At 40.2% G+C, this 17,988-nt stretch overlaps 1 protein-coding gene across 1 annotated transcript in view; it reads left to right on the plus strand.

Moving 5' to 3' along the window:
• Positions 1–17,262, plus strand: part of LOC135477991 (E3 ubiquitin-protein ligase HECW2-like) — a 65,231-nt gene extending 47,969 nt beyond the window's left edge. Inside the window, exons 10-29 of the mRNA XM_064758228.1 lie at positions 66–161; positions 614–764; positions 1,456–1,838; positions 2,278–2,423; positions 3,207–3,289; positions 4,270–4,372; positions 5,278–5,436; positions 6,192–6,246; positions 6,770–6,950; positions 7,821–7,927; positions 8,408–8,528; positions 9,313–9,426; positions 10,259–10,411; positions 10,755–10,853; positions 11,383–11,515; positions 11,917–12,063; positions 12,692–12,806; positions 13,831–13,916; positions 14,809–14,921; positions 15,196–17,262. Coding sequence (XP_064614298.1) covers positions 66–161; positions 614–764; positions 1,456–1,838; positions 2,278–2,423; positions 3,207–3,289; positions 4,270–4,372; positions 5,278–5,436; positions 6,192–6,246; positions 6,770–6,950; positions 7,821–7,927; positions 8,408–8,528; positions 9,313–9,426; positions 10,259–10,411; positions 10,755–10,853; positions 11,383–11,515; positions 11,917–12,063; positions 12,692–12,806; positions 13,831–13,916; positions 14,809–14,921; positions 15,196–15,307 — 2,657 coding nt within the window. The 3' untranslated portion in view covers positions 15,308–17,262. The remainder of the gene's footprint in view (positions 1–65; positions 162–613; positions 765–1,455; positions 1,839–2,277; positions 2,424–3,206; positions 3,290–4,269; positions 4,373–5,277; positions 5,437–6,191; positions 6,247–6,769; positions 6,951–7,820; positions 7,928–8,407; positions 8,529–9,312; positions 9,427–10,258; positions 10,412–10,754; positions 10,854–11,382; positions 11,516–11,916; positions 12,064–12,691; positions 12,807–13,830; positions 13,917–14,808; positions 14,922–15,195) is intronic.
• The last annotated feature ends 726 nt before the right edge of the window (positions 17,263–17,988 follow it).

Consider the following 17,988-nt stretch of genomic DNA (forward strand, 5'->3'; position numbering starts at 1 on the left):
ACATTGTAGCTTGTGAAAATTTGAGGAAATTTTTTTTAAATTGGTGTTTTTATTATGCTCTACAGGTAGCCATGCCCCGACACGCCTGCCTTCCCTCCCTCCTCGTAAGCCACGCTATCACCGAGTGGAGCCCACCCCAGGGGAAGAGCCTCTACCCCACGGTATGGTAACTTCTCTCCCACAATATCAAGAGGCTCCTGAAGTGTTCTTTTCAGGAATGCTCTTGTCCAGCCTGCTACAGTTGTGGTAGTGTTCAGCCATACATGTGTCTTATTGATCAAATGCTGGAAAGGTTTTTCAGTTTATTTATTAAAGTGTATTAGAGCATCAGTTGTATACATATTGCAAAGTGTTAATAATGAAAGTGTTAATAAAAAAAAGTTAAACGGAAATATTAGATGCAGTTCAAATGCTGTATGAAAAATGTGTGTGCTGGTTAACATGACGTAATGTATAGGAAATTTTGACCCATGCTCCCCACCAGATTTTTGCCCCAGGGGTATGTGGAACCTAGATGCATGCCAATGGGCATGCAAGAATGAAAATAAGGTGCTTCTTTGATGAAGTATAAAGTTGTACGAAATGTACATGCACAGTTGTCTCGTTTTCTCAGGCTGGGAAGCACGTGTGGACAGTCATGGTAGGGTGTTCTACATAGATCATGTGAACAGGACGACGACATGGCAACGACCCCAAAGAGGTCAAGCGTCTGTACAGAGGAGAGCCACACTGAGCTCAGAGCAGAGACAGCAGCTAGACAGGAGGTAAACTAGACTGATCTACAACAACAACAACAATTTGAGAAGTTTTGACTGAATATAAAAAGGAAGATTGCGAAGAGAAAAAAGTAAACCACTAACGAAGAAGTGATATCAAAAGGGGAAAATGAAAAAAGTTAACAAAAAAATTGAAATCCTAATGGAAAGGAAACATGAAAGAAAACAATCACGCACAAAGAACAGTGGTTCACAGGCATATATCAGGCAGTTACTTCTGACGTGTGATGTAAATGAAATGTGCTAATCTATCTAAGTTACTGCAGAAAGCCCCATTGAAACATGTAAATGGAATTTAGTTGACTTATCTATGTATCTTTATTAAAAACATCATCACAAATGCATAATTTCATTTGTTTATAAATTTTATGCAAACGTTTATTTGCCTTATTTGAAAATCAGTGGATATTCTAGTTTAGTGATTTAAGTCTCTTTACCTCACCAAGATTTTCTTAAATCATGTAAGTATGGTTTATAACTGGAATCAAATCAAAATAAAAAGGAAAAAAAATGACGTGTATAATGAGGTACAGTATTTTTTAGAATGCACCCCAGCGCCATCATTCCCAACAACAACAAACATCTGAAATTAGATCAATGTTGTATAATACACCTGTGTTTATGAGGCAAATTGTGATGGTGACCCAGTGCTAACCGCGTGTTCTCTTGTTTACCTCAGGTACATGAGCATACGTCGCACCATTGACCAGGGACAGATTCCGCGGGGGGAGGAGCCAGCTGCATCTTCTCGAGCACCATCATACGCATCCCTCTCCACATTGCCCTCCGTCTCTGTCCCCACCCCCGTGCCTGCGACGTCTGTTACCCCACCCCAGCCTGCTCCCGCCCCTGCCCCACCCCTAGGGCCAGTTGCTTCCGGGCCTGGGCACCACGCACCACTGTCCTCGGTGTCGTCCGTACCGGGTTCACCACCCCCACCACCTCCCACCTCCACACCTGCCTTATCACCACCACCTCCCTCAGGACCCACATCAGCTGTGTCGCTGTCCCCGGCAACAGGGAACACACCACCTTCATCGTCATCACCATCACCATCACCAGGTAAGTATGGGATATAGCTGGTTCGAGTATACAAGACGGTGATTTCTTTGTTGTGGGTCAAACAAAGCGGTATCCACATTAAAGCTGTGGTAGTTACATGTACACATAATTCAGTTTTGACACACCTGGAAATTTACTTTGAGCCCAGAATAGTTTGAAGAGGATAACTTGGAAAAATAAATGTACACGTCAAAACCATATGTGTTATTCAGTATAAACCTGGGCTGTTACAAAATCTGTCATACTCGAGCCTATCGGCTAAAATGGTTATGTTTCTAAATCAAGCGGAATGGGAAAGACATTTAAAATAATAAAGTCTCCCTGTTTCCTTTTAGCTAAATACGTGAATTTCTGGACAATGTTGAATCACTCCATGTTGCTGAATCTAGGAGAATGGGAAAAACATTCAAAATAATAATGTCTACATGCTTTATTTTAGCTACAGGTGTGTCGGGAGCAGAGACACCTGGACAGCGGTCAAGCGGTCAGCAGTCCCAGACTCAGGTCAACAGAGCCATCCTTAACACCCCTTCAGTTAAGTTCCTTACCCACGCAGACTTCTTCTCAATTGTGTGGGGCAATGAGGTGAGTATTGGGTTGAATTCAAGGCAGAGATTAGGTTATTCAAAAGCACTTGGAATCTAGTCATTTATTTACATTTTTAGGCCTAACTGTACATCTTGCTCATGCTTATAAGATTATTAGCTCTTGACTAATTAAGATGTGTAAAATTCAGTTATGAACAGAGTGCAGTTCCTTTTCTGTGGCACAGTTCTCTTCACTTGTAAAGTTTCTTGAGTACAGCATAAAAGATTGAACAGTAAACAGTGGTTGGCTGAGGGTCAATAAGACACTGGCCTTTCAGTTGCTAGAACATAGCAGATCCAGGTTCAAACGCAGATGTGGACAGGGAGTTTATAGACTCTTTCGCTCTCTCTGTTCCTAGGAACTTGATGATAATTAGGAGACGATTATGCTTGTGTGGCTGCTTTTGCAGTCCAACTTTTGTTGAAGAGTGCTCCCATCAAAATGGGGTGCATATCTGCATGTCACATGTGGGAAAGTTTGTCAGTGACTTGCTAAGGTCAGCTTCTTTGAACCATATTTATTTATTTTATTTGATTGGTGTTTTACACCATGCTCAAGAATATTTCATTCATACGACAGCAGCCCGGTGGGAGTAAACCGGGCAGAGCCCCGTGGGAAACCCATGACTGTCCACTGGTTGCTGGCAGTCTTCGACCCATGAGACTGACTGCTATAGTATATATGTAAAAAAAAAAAATCATCAGTAATGCATTAAACAACAATCAAATAAATAAATACATGCAAGTAAGACATTGATCAAATAAATGTATTATATTTCAGACTGCCATGGCTGAGTACAACAGGAATGGCACTCTGAAGCACATGATTAATCGTATCCAGCGCGATCCACTTACCTTTGGCAGGTAGGTATAAGGAGACCAGAAATACAGTGTTGCCAGTGTCGTCCTGTCTTGTTCTGTTCAAGATGGAGAGGAACACACAGGTAGCATATATTTGCCAGTTTCCTGTTTAAACGCAGGTGATGAGGAAGAACAACAAGTAAGGAAATTATTTGTGAATTATTATAAGTAAAATGTAAAAAAATATTATTTCAATGATCGGTGTATTGATAATGTCAAAGATGTACTGTATCACGGACATGTTAGAAATACAGTTGTATGTACAATTACATGTATTTCAAGCTCTTCAGAACTTTACTGCTGCCAAAAAGTAATAACTGTGTGTCCGTATACTCCTGTTATATCTGTATGGTGAATAAAATGAAGTAAAATGATGAAATTTCTCGCTCCCCTAATGTCGCAAAGGGTCTTAAAAAAAACATATTCTTTAAACTTGACATAAGTAAAAGTTTTATTTCAATTCAGACTGGTGTTCAATTTAAGGATTTTAATGTAGGCATATTGGAAGGTAACTTTATTTTTCTATAATTTGATTTTTTGCCTAACTTTTAAACAGAAATTAAGTTGACCAGCTGAATGAAGTGTAGAATTGCTCTTTATTTTGCTACATGTACATGTTTGACCTCCACCTTTCTCTGTTTCGTCAACCTTTTTGCATTCTTACCAGCTGTTGTTTAAGGGGTTTTTTTGAGGGGAAAAATAAAAACTGAAAAAAAAAAATATTACTCTTTCTGTGAATCTGGAATGGTTGCAAATTCATCATAACTAAAATTGTGGTCAAAGAATGATAGTGGATGATTTGCGTTGTGAGGTTTACTGATTGAGACATGTGAAAAAGTTTGAAAAAAATATGGTAATTAACTCTTGCGAGCAAGACCAGATCTAAAGCAAACCTAAATTTGAGATATGACTACCTTACTGCATGTTTTACAATAGATCCATTTATTCTCACATGTTGGACGCCCCGTCTTTCTTTCTCGCAGGTACCAGCATAACCGTGACCTGGTGGCCTTCCTGAACCTGTTTGCAGATGCCAGCAAGCCCCTCCCCTCTGGCTGGGAGATGAAGTTTGACAGGGCTGGCAAGGTGAGTCACCCTTGGTAGTGGAGAGTTAGGTTTATTTGATTGGAGCTTTACGCTGTGCTCAAAAATATTTCACTTACACGAAGCGGCTTGAGAGTTAGAAGCCTTGAACCCATCAAAGTATTAAGACTGCAAGTTGTGAATGTTGTATAGCAAGAGGAAACTGAATATTAAATCTGATGGTTTTTGTCATTTTCTTTCTACATGAGACGATGTTTGTCCAGGGCCTGAAATACCTAGAAAGTCCTTGAATATTATTTAAGTGTTATGTAGATGTTGCAGTATGTATGGTATGACACAGTTTTCAATATTCTAATCTGGTAGCAAATTTGCTGATCATTGTTGGGGAAAATTCAAACCTCCAATAAAGATGGGACAATAGAATATTGAGTTAAAGTGTTGACTCAATTCCTACCCAAAAGTATAAGTTAACTACTAGTTGGCTTAATGAATTGTGGATTTTCTGATGTTGTTTTGCCAGCCTTACCAGTTCATAGTTTGTGATTGGACATTTTTTTTTGTGATCATTCAGAGTAAATCATTGAAATATCAGAAAACATTACTAAGTACAGGTGCACTGAACTGTCATTCTGCTAAAATCAAAAGAACCTTGGAACACAAATTTCTGTGACGTATCTGAAATATTGCACAAGTATTGTCTTGAAAACTTCATTTTTCAAAAATTAATTATGCAATACATGTGAAGCTTGGTTACTTGATCATCATCATTAACTTTCATGTTCATTATCATTAACTTTCATGGTCATTATTATTAACTTTCATGGTGATTATTATTAACTGTCATGATCCATGTCATTATCATTACCTGCCAGTATCAGTATCATTATCATGAAGTTCCATTATCATTATATAAACTAACTCCCATGATTATTTTTTGTCATTTACAGGGTTTTTTCATCGACCACAGTTTACGCTGCACCACGTTTATAGATCCCCGCCTGCCTACAGACCACCCACCTGTGAACGCAGAGTTTATACAGAGTCTGCTGTCCCGTAACACACGCCCTAGGGGCAGAGGAGATGATCCCCAGAGGAGTAACGGAGTGGTGAGGACCTCAGTTTTAACAACTGCATGGATGAAAAGATTTTAAACTGCATGCGGGGTTGGTGGGGGGGGGGATTGGTGGCAGTAAGCGGTTGATGGCACTTATATGACTGTGCAGTCTTGTATGTTGTCGAAGACCACATGTCATCCATCATAATGGTGCACATTTATACATCTGTACATGTATGTCACATGTGGGTAGTAGTCTAAGTAGTTTAGCCTAAGGGCTCCATTCTTCTCCACCCCATAAAACGTGCATGTGAAATAATGCAGTAACCAAATCAGTAAATAAATGTGGGAATAAATTCGACAAAAATGTATTTCCTGATGAAAATTGATGAAGTTACAGTGGACCACTTGCAGGTGTAATGTCATGTCATTGCTGTAGGAATTATAAAACCTAAGGGTGATGAGCTTAAATCTTGTTGAGCTATACGTGACTTACTGTACATTGTGTGAAATTTCACTTGATTTTACTCTGACTGTGCAGCAGGGTAAGTGGTGAAAAATTCCACGTGTTTAATGTTTAATGGAATTGTAAAATTTGCGTCCCAGTTACATACAAACCCCAAGTTGTGTATCTCTTGTGTTCTTTTCCTTATTGAAAAACTAGGCACTTATTATACATTATTGAAGGCGTCACCCTGTAAGGATAATACACAAAGTCATGCATGTTTAAGGTGAAAAATCATGCATGTTTAAGGTGAAAAGTCATGCATAAGGCTGATTGTTGACCCTTTACTCTCATGTTTACAGGCCCCAGCGTTGCCTAGACAGTCCAGTGGTGAGTCAGGAGGAGTTGTACCCACAGGTAAGCTTCACACCTCAACTGGTGTTTTCAGCGGAGTGTTTCCTCCAGGTTGTTTCAATTTTCCTCCAACCTGTTCCTGATTTCTTAGGGCAGATCCAAGTTTCCTTCAATTTTGTCCAGGTTTCCTTCAGACTTTTCCCGATTCCTCATGTCTGTTTCCAGTTTCCTTCAGGTTGCTCCTGGTTTCCTCAAGACACCTTCTGATTCCTCGCCTGTTTTCAGTTTCCTACAGGGTGATCCAGGTATTTTAGGCAGCTGCTTCTGACTACGTCAGTGATAGAATGTTGATAGCTGTGCAAAACCTGGAGTTAACAGACATTGGGCTTACTAAATTTAGATATTTGTAAAATATTGAATTTTTAAATTCAAATTAGTCTTGTGTACAGCCTTGTGCAGTAGCACTAACCCCATGATAACATTACTGCTCATTTAGTCATGGATGAGATTCTCCCTCATTTACTGTATATGTGTTGTTTACAGTTGTTATTGACATTTAAGTTTCCGCCCGCTGTTGTCGTTGTAGCTTACAACGAGAAGGTGGTGGCTTACCTGAGACAACCCAATGTGACGGAACTGCTGAAGGAGCGTCACCCTGCCTTCGCGTCGAGCACTGACCTCCAGGCTAAGATCAATAGGATTAGCACGGAGGGGACGGAAGCTGTGGACAGGCTCTGCAATGATGTCGACCTCATAATCCTACTCAGGTAGAAAGATTGAATTTTAAGAGACAACATGAAATTTACTTCAAGAGCAGGATGGTCATTGGCTGACAATGGAGATAGGATTTCTCCTATCCTGAGTTAAAGCCTGCAGCCTTGGGTTTTTGCTTGAATAGTAAATTGCGGAGCATGACAATTTCTGCAATTCTGGAGGAACAATTCCTCTTTTTTACGCAGATTTATTTTAGAAAAATGTTTTGGATTAAGGTTAAGTGCTAAAAATCTAAGATGGTTCTCTTTTTCTTATCACTGAAGTGTACAGTACCATTACCATTTACCTTTTTAAGATTTACCTTAGCCCAGGCTTACCCTTGCTTCTAGCATGTCTGCCTGTCACCCCAGTCAATTAGCAGCATTTATGTATTCATTAAAAAAAAGACAGGATCTTTCAGCAACCTTCGGACGGTTGTGGGTTTCTCCCGGGCTCTGTCTGGTTTCCTCCCACCATAATCCTGGCTGCCAGCGTATAAGTGAACTATTTTTGAGTGCAGTGTAAAACACCATTCAAAAAAATGAATAATAAAACAGGACAGCAAAAAATAAGTCATAGTCATCAGAATATCGGCATGGCATTTCAGTAACAGAATTAAATGGATTGAAGGTGGGAACATTAAACATACGTGGATTTGACATATTTCATTTCACTTTGTTTTTGCGGGAGTTTGTATCAGACTTGTATGTGACAACCATCAAAGTTCAGAAAACTTGGCACTGTAATGGAAAATTTACATACAGATGTAGGTCCACGTGCTCTCAAGTGAGAAATTTGCATCGTATGCCAGTGAAATAAATCAATAAGTAAAGGAAAGTTCTCTACCTTATATCTGTGATACCTTCTGTGTCATTCTGTTTCAGTTTATTTGAGAATGATATAATGACGTATGTTCCCCCTCATGTTCGTCCTGAGGCTTCAAGGTCATCACCAAGGGAGTCGCCCCAAGGGTCACCGCAGGCTTCACCCAGTAAGTACATCTCTTCACCCAGTTCAGGCCGAGTCACATGGATTTTCATGTTGCTCTTTTGCAATATAAAAGTTCTCAAAAGCGAAATTCTCTGTATTTCACGCCAGACAACAAAAATTGACTGCAGCAGACCGTTTGCGATAGTTTCATTTTACAAATAACACTTTGGTAATATTATTTGGGAAGCTGCGTGTGGTACAGTGTATAATAAATACACCGTTCCATTTGGTTGAGACCACTTGTCTTCCAACAGTATGGTGATCATATCAGTATGTGACATGTGGGAAAGATTGTCAGTAAGTTGCCAAAGGCCAGTGGTTTACCCCAACCACTACTGTTTTGTACGCCAATAAATCTGATCATCATCATACAAGTCAAAAATTACTGAGTGTGACCGCTGAACATCAACCAAATAAATAAATATATTTTATGAGGAAGTATTTGGCCCATTAACCAGAGATTAAGTTCCCTTTATGACAGATGTACAACGGGCCAATGTACGGGTGCCAGCAGCACACAAGAGAGATTTCCACACCAAGTTGAGGAACTTCTACAGGAAAGTTGAGTCCAAAGGTTACGGACAAGGTCCTAGTAAACTAAAGTGAGTTTCTGCTTTATATGCTTTTCACATATGGTCTTCTCATTTTGCTTTAAAAAGAGAAATAAAAGTTTATGGCATCAAATGCATGACTGTGTGATTGGGCAGAAAGGTGGAGTCAAAATTTACAGCTGATGGCCCAGCCAATTAAAGCAAGTCTCTGTGTATTAGTTTAGTGGGTTTTTTTTCTTTTATTAACTTGCTTATCGTGAGATGGGCAAAAGTGGAACAAGTTCATAGCATTAATCGTGTGTATGATTGGCCAATTGAAGAGATTTGAAAAAAAAGTTTTGAAGACAGTGTCTTGTTTTCACAATGGATCGAAATGTGCAGTGCGATATCGTACTAATAGGTAAGCAAATGGGTTTTCCTTCTGACTGTCGGTGTCACTTATTCAACTCTGTTGTACTGTATTCTAAAGTAGGCAGCTACTTTTTGTAGCAAATGTACTGAAATGGATGTAGCTACTGTACTGTATAATAAATGTTGATTAAACTCTGACCTCAATACTAAAATCTCCAGCTGTATGTGAGAAAGTCTGCCAGCAACCTGCTGATGGTCGTGGGTTTCTCCTGGGCTCTGCCCAGTGTCCTCCCACCATAATGCTGGTTGCCGTCATCAAATCAAAGAAATCATTACTAGAATGGGGATAACTGCAGTGTCTAATAATGACAAACATTGCCACATGATCAGTTAAACAAGTAATTCAGTCTTTTGTTGATACTTTTTGAAGTGATAAAGAATTCCCTTTGAAAAATGTTCATGCCATTTTGTGTTATTTCTTTAGAATTAATGTGCGACGAGACCACGTTTTGGAGGATGCTTTTAACAAAATCATGTCCACATCGAAAAAGGAATTACAGAAAAGCAAGCTGTATATTTCGTTTGCTGGAGAAGAAGGGTAAGTGTGTCATCTTTGTGCTATTTTTCTGCAGCTTCTTCAACAGGTCCTGGTCAATATGCATTACATTTAAGTTACCAGAAAACTTATTTTGCTTCATTTTACCTGTTCATTCAAACCAAATGTGAAACTGTTACATTTTGAACACAGGTGTCATATCAACATAATAAAAGACAACATATAATTTTTATACCATTTTTATTTTTGTTTTAACATTCCCTGTCTTCATGAGAACACCGTAACAAATCTTACCTACTGTTATATGGAAACATATAATACATGTACTCAAATTGACTGGCAATATATTTATTTATTTATTTGATTGGTGTTTTACGCCGTACTCAAGAATATTTCACTTATACGACGGCGGCCAGCATTATGGTGGGTGGAAACCGGGCAGAGCCCGGGGGAAATCCACGGCCATCTGCAGGTTGCTGGCAGACCTTCCCACGTACGGCCGGGACTGGCAATATAAAAACAGTCCCCAAGTGCAAGCAATAAAATATGTGAAAAAAGTTCCAGTTTGAAGCACTCCTGTCAAGTCCTTTAAATTAATTACAGTATTAAAATCACCTGTTCATGGAATTTTTCACCAATGAATTGCCCATCTGTGCATACTGTTGTAATCAGAACGGTGATGAACTCACCAAATTTGCATGCGTTAATTACTGTTAATTTCTTCCTGTTCCTCACAGTTGGAACAAAACTTTTTAATGCAGCAAGATGATTATTGGACGAAGAATCACATGAATTTACAAGTGATTGCAACCGTCCTTTTGTCTTTCTGATGATTGTGAAAATCATTTCACCTGCTAATGTCTTGTGTTAACAGGCTCGATTATGGCGGCCCGTCGCGAGAGTTCTTCTTCCTCCTCTCTAGAGAGCTCTTCAACCCGTATTATGGTTTGTTTGAGTATTCAGCCAATGACACCTACACAGTCCAGCTCAGTCCCATGTCCTCGTTCACAGAAAATGCCCATGAGTGGTGAGTTTGTTAACTGTATGGACATCATCCTGACAGATTAAACTGAGGTATCGTAGATTGCATTAGATGAACAGGTTTCTGAAGAAAACTTTCAAATGCATCTTGACCCTTTTCAACTTCAGGTAATCTATCACTGAATTATTTGGAGTTACCTTTGCTGTTGTTGATTGGATCCATTGCCAATGAATTTTGCTGTTCTCAATTTTTTTATGTTAGGCAGTCTATCTTTGGATTAGCACAATTGATCTAAAATTTTTCTTGATGCAGAGAAGCTATTTTTTAGATATTTTCAGATTTGTTTGGGAAGTAGGATTACTACTATGTGAATGCTGTTGTTTTGCAGGTTCCGGTTTGCTGGCCGTGTTTTAGCCCTTGCCTTGGTACATCAATATTTACTAGATGCCTTCTTCACTAGACCATTTTACAAGACCTTACTGAGAGTGTGAGTTCATCTAACCTCATCCATCACGTGAAAAATAGTATTAGGTGTAGTAAATGGTAAATAAATATAATTTTGTTCATGACGAAAACTCAGATAGAGTTATTATCTACAAAAGTACCTGTATACAGACATATATACATATATGTTATCAGTTTTAGCATTGTTCCATGGTCCACATGTTTGACCTGTACGGTTGCTGTGAGTTCAAATCCGGCCGTATGTGGGAAGATCTGCGGGCAACCTGCAGATGGTCATGGGTTTCCCCCCGGCTCTGTCCAGTTTCCTCCCACCATAATGCTGGCCGCTATCATATAAGTGAAATATTCTTGAGTATGGTGTAAAACACCAATTAAATAAATAAATAAATCTGTGTCTTTGTATTGACTTTCACTTTCTGTTTTGGTCAGTTTTGGTTGCAGACCTGAAGCCCCTGGATTTTCACATATTTGAAGTGACTATCACTTTCGGGCTCTGGTAGACCAGGATGCTTAGGTATTTGAAGTTAACTTTCACTTTCTGTTTTGCTCAGGCCTTGGTCATTGGGTGATCTGGAGTCCCTGGATTCTGAGTTTTACCAGAGCTTGCTGTGGATCAAGGACAATGATATTTCCATGCTGGACATGGACCTGAGCTTCTCCATCGATGAGGAGGTTTTTGGACAGGTGAGTTGTGCAAAGTGGCTTTCATGTTTTTGCCTCTGCCTCTGCCCAGTGAGGAAATAGGCTCAAATCCTGGTCTTGCTGGTTTGGCTTTAACTTATGGTAAACAGTGTGACATGAACAATGAATTTGTTTTTCTAAACCAGCTTGTTCTTTTGCAGCTTTTTGTCATGGAGCTGTTGAGGCATGTAAAACAAAACTGACACAAATTTCATAGTAGCAGTAACATCCCACGAAAGACCCCAGCAATTTGACAGTATGTGAAAAGTTTGATCAACCAGCCCATGTGAAAAATTCAACCATCTGTCAGACGGAACGATTAACTCTGTAGATCACCATTTTTAGACGAGAACAAAGAAATTGAATTACCTTATTTGTAAAAATTTTCCTTGCTTGTGATTTAGGTAACAGAGAGAGAACTAAAGCCCAACGGTAAAAACATACCTGTGACGGAGAAGAACAAGAAGGAGTACATAGACAAGGTTGTGAAATGGAGACTAGAGCGTGGAGTCACAGAACAAACAGAAAGCCTGGTCAAGGGGTTTTATGAGGTGCGCTATGGCTTCTTTACACTGTTTCAAGATTCACCATCTTGCATCGTTCTCCAGGCCTTATAAGAGGTTGACAGTGCTCTCTCGTGTCATCTTGCATGAACTTATTGGTGATTCTCTCTGACAACTAAAGTTTCTTCCACCCCCACCCACCACCCCCCACCCCTAAAAGTGGGTAAAATCTAAACACCCTATTTCCTCAACTTTTTTGCGTACTTAAGAGCAACTTTCAATGCAATTTATTCACATGTTTAAGTTGATATTGGAGACAAAGGTATAATGGTTGGATTGGCCAATTTTACGTCTTCACAAAAAGTGAATTCTGTGTTTTGCTAATGTACACACAGAATAATGCCTCCAGAATGAGCTTGTAAAAAACACCTTACAAACATGTGAAAAGGTTAAAGAATTACAGTAAAGTGAAAAACTGTGGCCTTAAACACATGTAACAGGAAGATATAATCAAAATCAATCTTCGCACTGGTTTCCAGTTACATTTTGGACAAAGATGCAATGGACGTTTGGAAAGCTTTATAAATCATAGCTTTTGTAGTAACAGTTAAAATACCACAGGGTTTAAAGAAAACCTGGTGACTGTCTCACATGTGCTTATCTCCCTTTTTTTCAGGTTATTGACCACCGCCAGGTGTCAGTATTTGATGCGCGAGAGCTGGAGCTGGTCATAGCAGGAATGCCGGAAATAGACATCGAGGACTGGAGAAGAAACACGGAGTACAGATCAGGTGAGGCAAAGACATGGCCATCCTGAGGTCATGGGTGAGGGTGAACAGCTTTCGTCAAGTTTTGGGAGCGAGGTTAGAGGCGCATGCCTTTCTGTTGCTGGGATAGGACAGAGAATGTGTAGACGTCCCTGCTCTTTCTGCTTGTGAGGCCTTAGGGTCAGTGACCTTTGTGTGACCTTTTGCGTATAGCCTAACATTTGTTGAAGACCACTTGTCTTTCACCAATGTGATGTGCATATCTGTACAATACACGTGGGAAAGTTCTTCATTAACTGGCCAAAGGTCGGTGGTTTAACCCATCCACTTGGTGACCAAGCTGTCTGATTTGAACTGAAAAAAAGAAAGAAAGAAAGAAAGAAAGGATAAGCCTGGAATTTTTCTGAAAATACTGGTGCTACAAGTGACCTAAATTTCACTTTAAAAAATGTCTATAGGCAAACAAGTGTCACAGATATTATTTCAGGTGCTGAAACTTACATGTTGCTGATACGGTATCATCCTACCATCCCGAACAACCTGAAAACCTGTCTGAGATCAATATGTTACACGGTGTAAATGAATTGTCGTTGGTGGTGGTTTGAATGGAGATCTTTGTCTGTTTAATACACTGTGCATGTAGGTATCTGTGAATAATTATAAAGGCATATATCGGGGGCCTCAGCAGCTCAGAGGGTTAATGCTCTAGCACAGCGCAATGACCCAGTAGCCTCTCACCTGTGTGATCCATGCTCATGCTGGCTTCCTCTCCGGATGTAAGTGGGAAGGTCTGGCAGCAACCTGCTGATGGTCATGGGTTATCCCTGGACTCTGTCCGGTTTCCTCCCACCATAATGCTGGTCGCCGTTGTATAAGTGAAATATTCTTGAGTACGACGTAAAGCACCAATCAGATAAATAAATACAACGGTCCGTGTACATGTAGGATTATTGATTTTTTACCTGAACATTACGTTATTGAGTACAACACTAAACATAGTTTTGTGACACCAGGAAGATCTGAGAGCAGATTGCTGTTGTTGTTGTAGGCTACCATGATCGACATCCTGTGATAGAGTGGTTCTGGCTAGCTATTGGACGATTTGACAATGAGCGCAGACTACGCCTTCTGCAGGTAAGCTCCGTATGCTTGGTATTTTCACCTTTTTTTGATTCTAAGTGCCTAGTATGTGAGTTTGCACAAAGCTCCCATCAACTTGATGACATACTGTATTTAAATGCACTATAACAAGTACATAAAGGTTCTAAAATGATACTTTTGATGGCAACACTTAAATTATGAATTCTTATAAGTTGAGAAAGTAATCTTGTAAAGTAATTTCACCAAAAAAATCTTAAAAGAAAAGACAACACCGGACTAAATGTATAAATGCATGAAGAAAGTATTCTCCATTAAGTTTGAAAGCAAAACTTCTTTGTGATGTTCCATAATTGAAATATTGTAGTTCAGAATAATCAAAATTACACACATTGAGAAAGTAGAAAACACCACCACGTTATCAGTTTTAATCAGTCGTGCTTGAGTTATCGCCTGAGAACGCAGATGTTTCTGATTATGTCAGCGGAACCATGTCTGCATGAGGTGCGAGTGAGGCAACATGTTTCCAGTTACTATAACATGGTGCACGACTTTGCATTTATTTATTTGATCAGTATTTTACGCCGTACTTAAGGATATTTCACTTATACGACGGCGGCCAGCATTAAGGTGGGTGGAAACCAGGCAACCAGGGGAAACCCACAACCATCTGCAGTACATGTACAGCCAGAGAGGAAGCCAGCATAAGCTGTACTTGAACTCACAGTGACCGCATTGGTGAGAGGCTCCTGGGTCATTACGCTGCACTAGCGCGCTAACCAGCTGAGCCACCACAACTTTGTAAGGATTCCATATTGAAAAGTGATTTATTGAGTTACCAAGGGGCTTTGCCTCGCTTCCTGAATAACTCAGCAAAACTTGTCTTTTCTTTTAAGTGATAATGACAAGCTGTGTTTGTCTTTTACAGTTCGTGACGGGCACTTCTAGCATTCCATATGAAGGGTTTTCCGCCCTCCGTGGCAGCAACGGGCCCAGGAAGTTCTGTATAGAGAAGTGGGGGCGTGTCACAAGCCTTCCCAGGTAGGCAATGTGTTATGTCTGGAAAAGTTCGGCTATATTATAGTTTGTTTTATTGTGAGTTGAGAGTGACCTCCCCTTGTCGTGCAAAGTGATTGTTCTAGAGCTAATATGCTAATGAATTCTGACACGGTCTATGCAAAGAAAAGTTTTTGTGAAAGGAATATAAAAAGTTAATAAATAAAGTATATCTACAATGGAGATTGTTCCTGGTAATACTTTGATTTTACTGATAAGACTAACATTAATTACTGTCTGCATTCTGTCTTGTGCACAGGGCCCACACATGTTTTAACAGGCTGGATCTGCCCCCGTACACCTCAGTGGAAATGCTGTTTGAGAAGCTAGTCACAGCTGTGGAGGAGACCAGCACATTCGGCATTGAGTGAACAGAAGTGCAGTGTGAGAAGCTAGTTACAGCTTTGTAGGAGACATTCGGCATTGAGTGAACAGAATTGCTGTTTCATATGCTAGTCGCAGCTGTGGAGAAGACGAGCACATTCGGCATTGAGGTAGCAGAATTGCTGTTTGAATAGCCAGTGGAGAGTATACCAGGATATGCAGCATTGAGTGAGCAGAATTGCTGTTTGAATAGCCAGTGGAGAGTATACCGGGATATGCAGCATTGAGTGAGCAGAATTGCTGTTTGAATAGCCAGTGGAGAGTATACCGGGATATGCAGCATTGAGTTAGCAGAATTGCTGTTTGAATAGCCAGTGGAGAGTATACCAGGATATGCAGCATTGAGTTAGCAGAATTGCTGTTTGAATAGCCAGTGGAGAGTATACCAGGATATGCAGCATTGAGTTAGCAGAATTGCTGTTTGAATAGCCAGTGGAGAGTATACCAGGATATGCAGCATTGAGTTAGCAGAATTGCTGTTTGAATAGCCAGTGGAGAGTATACCAGGATATGCAGCATTGAGTTAGCAGAATTGCTGTTTGAATAGCCAGTGGAGAGTGTACCAGGATATGCAGCATTGAGTTAGCAGAATTGCTGTTTGAATAGCCAGTGGAGAGTATACCAGGATATGCAGCATTGAGTTAGCAGAATTGCTGTTTGAATAGCCAGTGGAGAGTATACCAGGATATGCAGCATTGAGTTAGCAGAATTGCTGTTTGAATAGCCAGTGGAGAGTATACCAGGATATGCAGCATTGAGTTAGCAGAATTGCTGTTTGAATAGCCAGTGGAGTATACCAGGATATGCGGCATTGAGTTAGCAGAATTGCTGTTTGAGAAGTTGATAAGACCTTTGAATGAGACCAGCAGATTTGGCATGGAATGAGTAAATTCTTCAACAAACAGCATTGATCAGCATTCAAGTGAACAGTGTGGAATCTCATGTGCTTATCCTCCAGACTCGTGCAACAGTGTGAAAGTTCACATGCTCACAATCTAGTTGCTCACCTTGTGCTATTGTGCAGGTGAGCACAGTGTGTTGTAATGTCCTTTATTTTCAAACTTCTGTAGCGGTGTGCAAGGGACAATAATGGTGCAAATTAGATCAGTGTATCCATCATCAACAGAACTTCAGTGAGTAAGAATTGCTTTAACACGGGGAGGATTTGCTGTGTTGCTCCATTGGAAGTCATAGGATTCTTCTTGCTTGTCGTCCAACCTTGGGCAATGATATTGCAAGATATGTTACATTGTGGAAATTTGCAAGATGTTGCTTGTATTCCAATCAATTCAGGCAGGATTCCTTTTTGCAGACACTGCTTGTGGCTGGTGGTACAAATTTGTGTGTACGGTAATGTTTCCACTGATCTGAAAAGGAGGGTGTTCTCAAGACACCCTGCTGAGCCCTGCCGGTAAAATCCATAAGACTGGCCCTGTATGCAGACCATGTTTACAGAGACAAGAGGAAGTTACCCAGCAAGCATTTACATATAGGTGTGGAATTGGATTGATCTTGTTAAGAATGCATACAAGGTTAATTGTAGAAGTAAACAGGAAACCTTGTCCTAGAAGGCTAAAAGGCTGTGTGTACACTGTGGATGCCGGCTACGTGAGCCAGAGAGTGTTTATGTGAGCCACTTTCTTCGGTAATGAGCTTTTATGTGCAAAAGTGGGCAGCTTTGTGCTTAAGTGTGCCACTGTATATAAAAGTGAGCCACTCTCTGCAGTAATGAGCCTTTGTGTGCAAAAGTGAGCAACTTTGTGCTTAAGTGTGCCACTGTATATAAAAGTGAGCCACTGTGCAGTAATGGGCCTTTGTGTGCAAAAGTGAGTAACTTTGTTTATGGTGAGTCAGTGGTGTGCCATTGGTTTCCCCACGGTGAACACCACAGGGTTGCCCATGGTGAACCTGTGGTGTGCCACTGTCTGCAAAAGTGAGCCACTGTCTACAAAAGTGAGCCACTGTGTAAGAAAGTGAGCCTCTTTGATGGAGATAGGAGCTCAGATGTGTGCAGATTGTTGGCTGAGTTGAGCAGAAAGTGAGCCATGGTATGAAGATCAAACTCTTGAATCCTTCACAAATGAAAAAGAAGAAAAGACAAGACAAAAAAAAAAAAAAAACGACAGAACAAAGCTGAAACAAGCTGATCCATTGTCGGGGTGAATTGTGATAACATGTGTACCCGGAATGTTAATAATCATTTCAATTATTTATTCTGTTTATTGCCATTATTGTTATTATTATTATTATTACATAATGTGTTCACAAATTAACTGCTGCAGTGTCTTATTCTACTCTATTACTTTGTCTTGTTTTTGACTCGACTTTTGCTGTGACGGAAATCTGAGACCTATTTCATGTATTTATTTATTTATTTGATTGGTGTTTTACCCTGTACTCAAGAATATTTCACTTACACGATGGCGGCCAGCATTATGGTGGGAGGAAACCTGTCAGAGCCCGGGGAAGGGAAAACTCACAATCATTCGCAGGTTGCTGACAGACCTTCCCACATACAGCCGGAGACAAAGCAAGCATGATTTCATGTATTTAGACCAAAAGGTAGTTCTACAATGTAACAATGTACAGTCACCCCCTGTTAAAGAGCTTAAGTCATTCCCAAAACATACATGTATGTAAGTTTTGACGGTAGTTTTATTTTGAGACT

The sequence above is a fragment of the Liolophura sinensis genome, chromosome 11 (genome assembly GCF_032854445.1).
Source record: "Liolophura sinensis isolate JHLJ2023 chromosome 11, CUHK_Ljap_v2, whole genome shotgun sequence".
NCBI classification, from domain to species: Eukaryota; Metazoa; Mollusca; class Polyplacophora; order Chitonida; family Chitonidae; genus Liolophura; species Liolophura sinensis.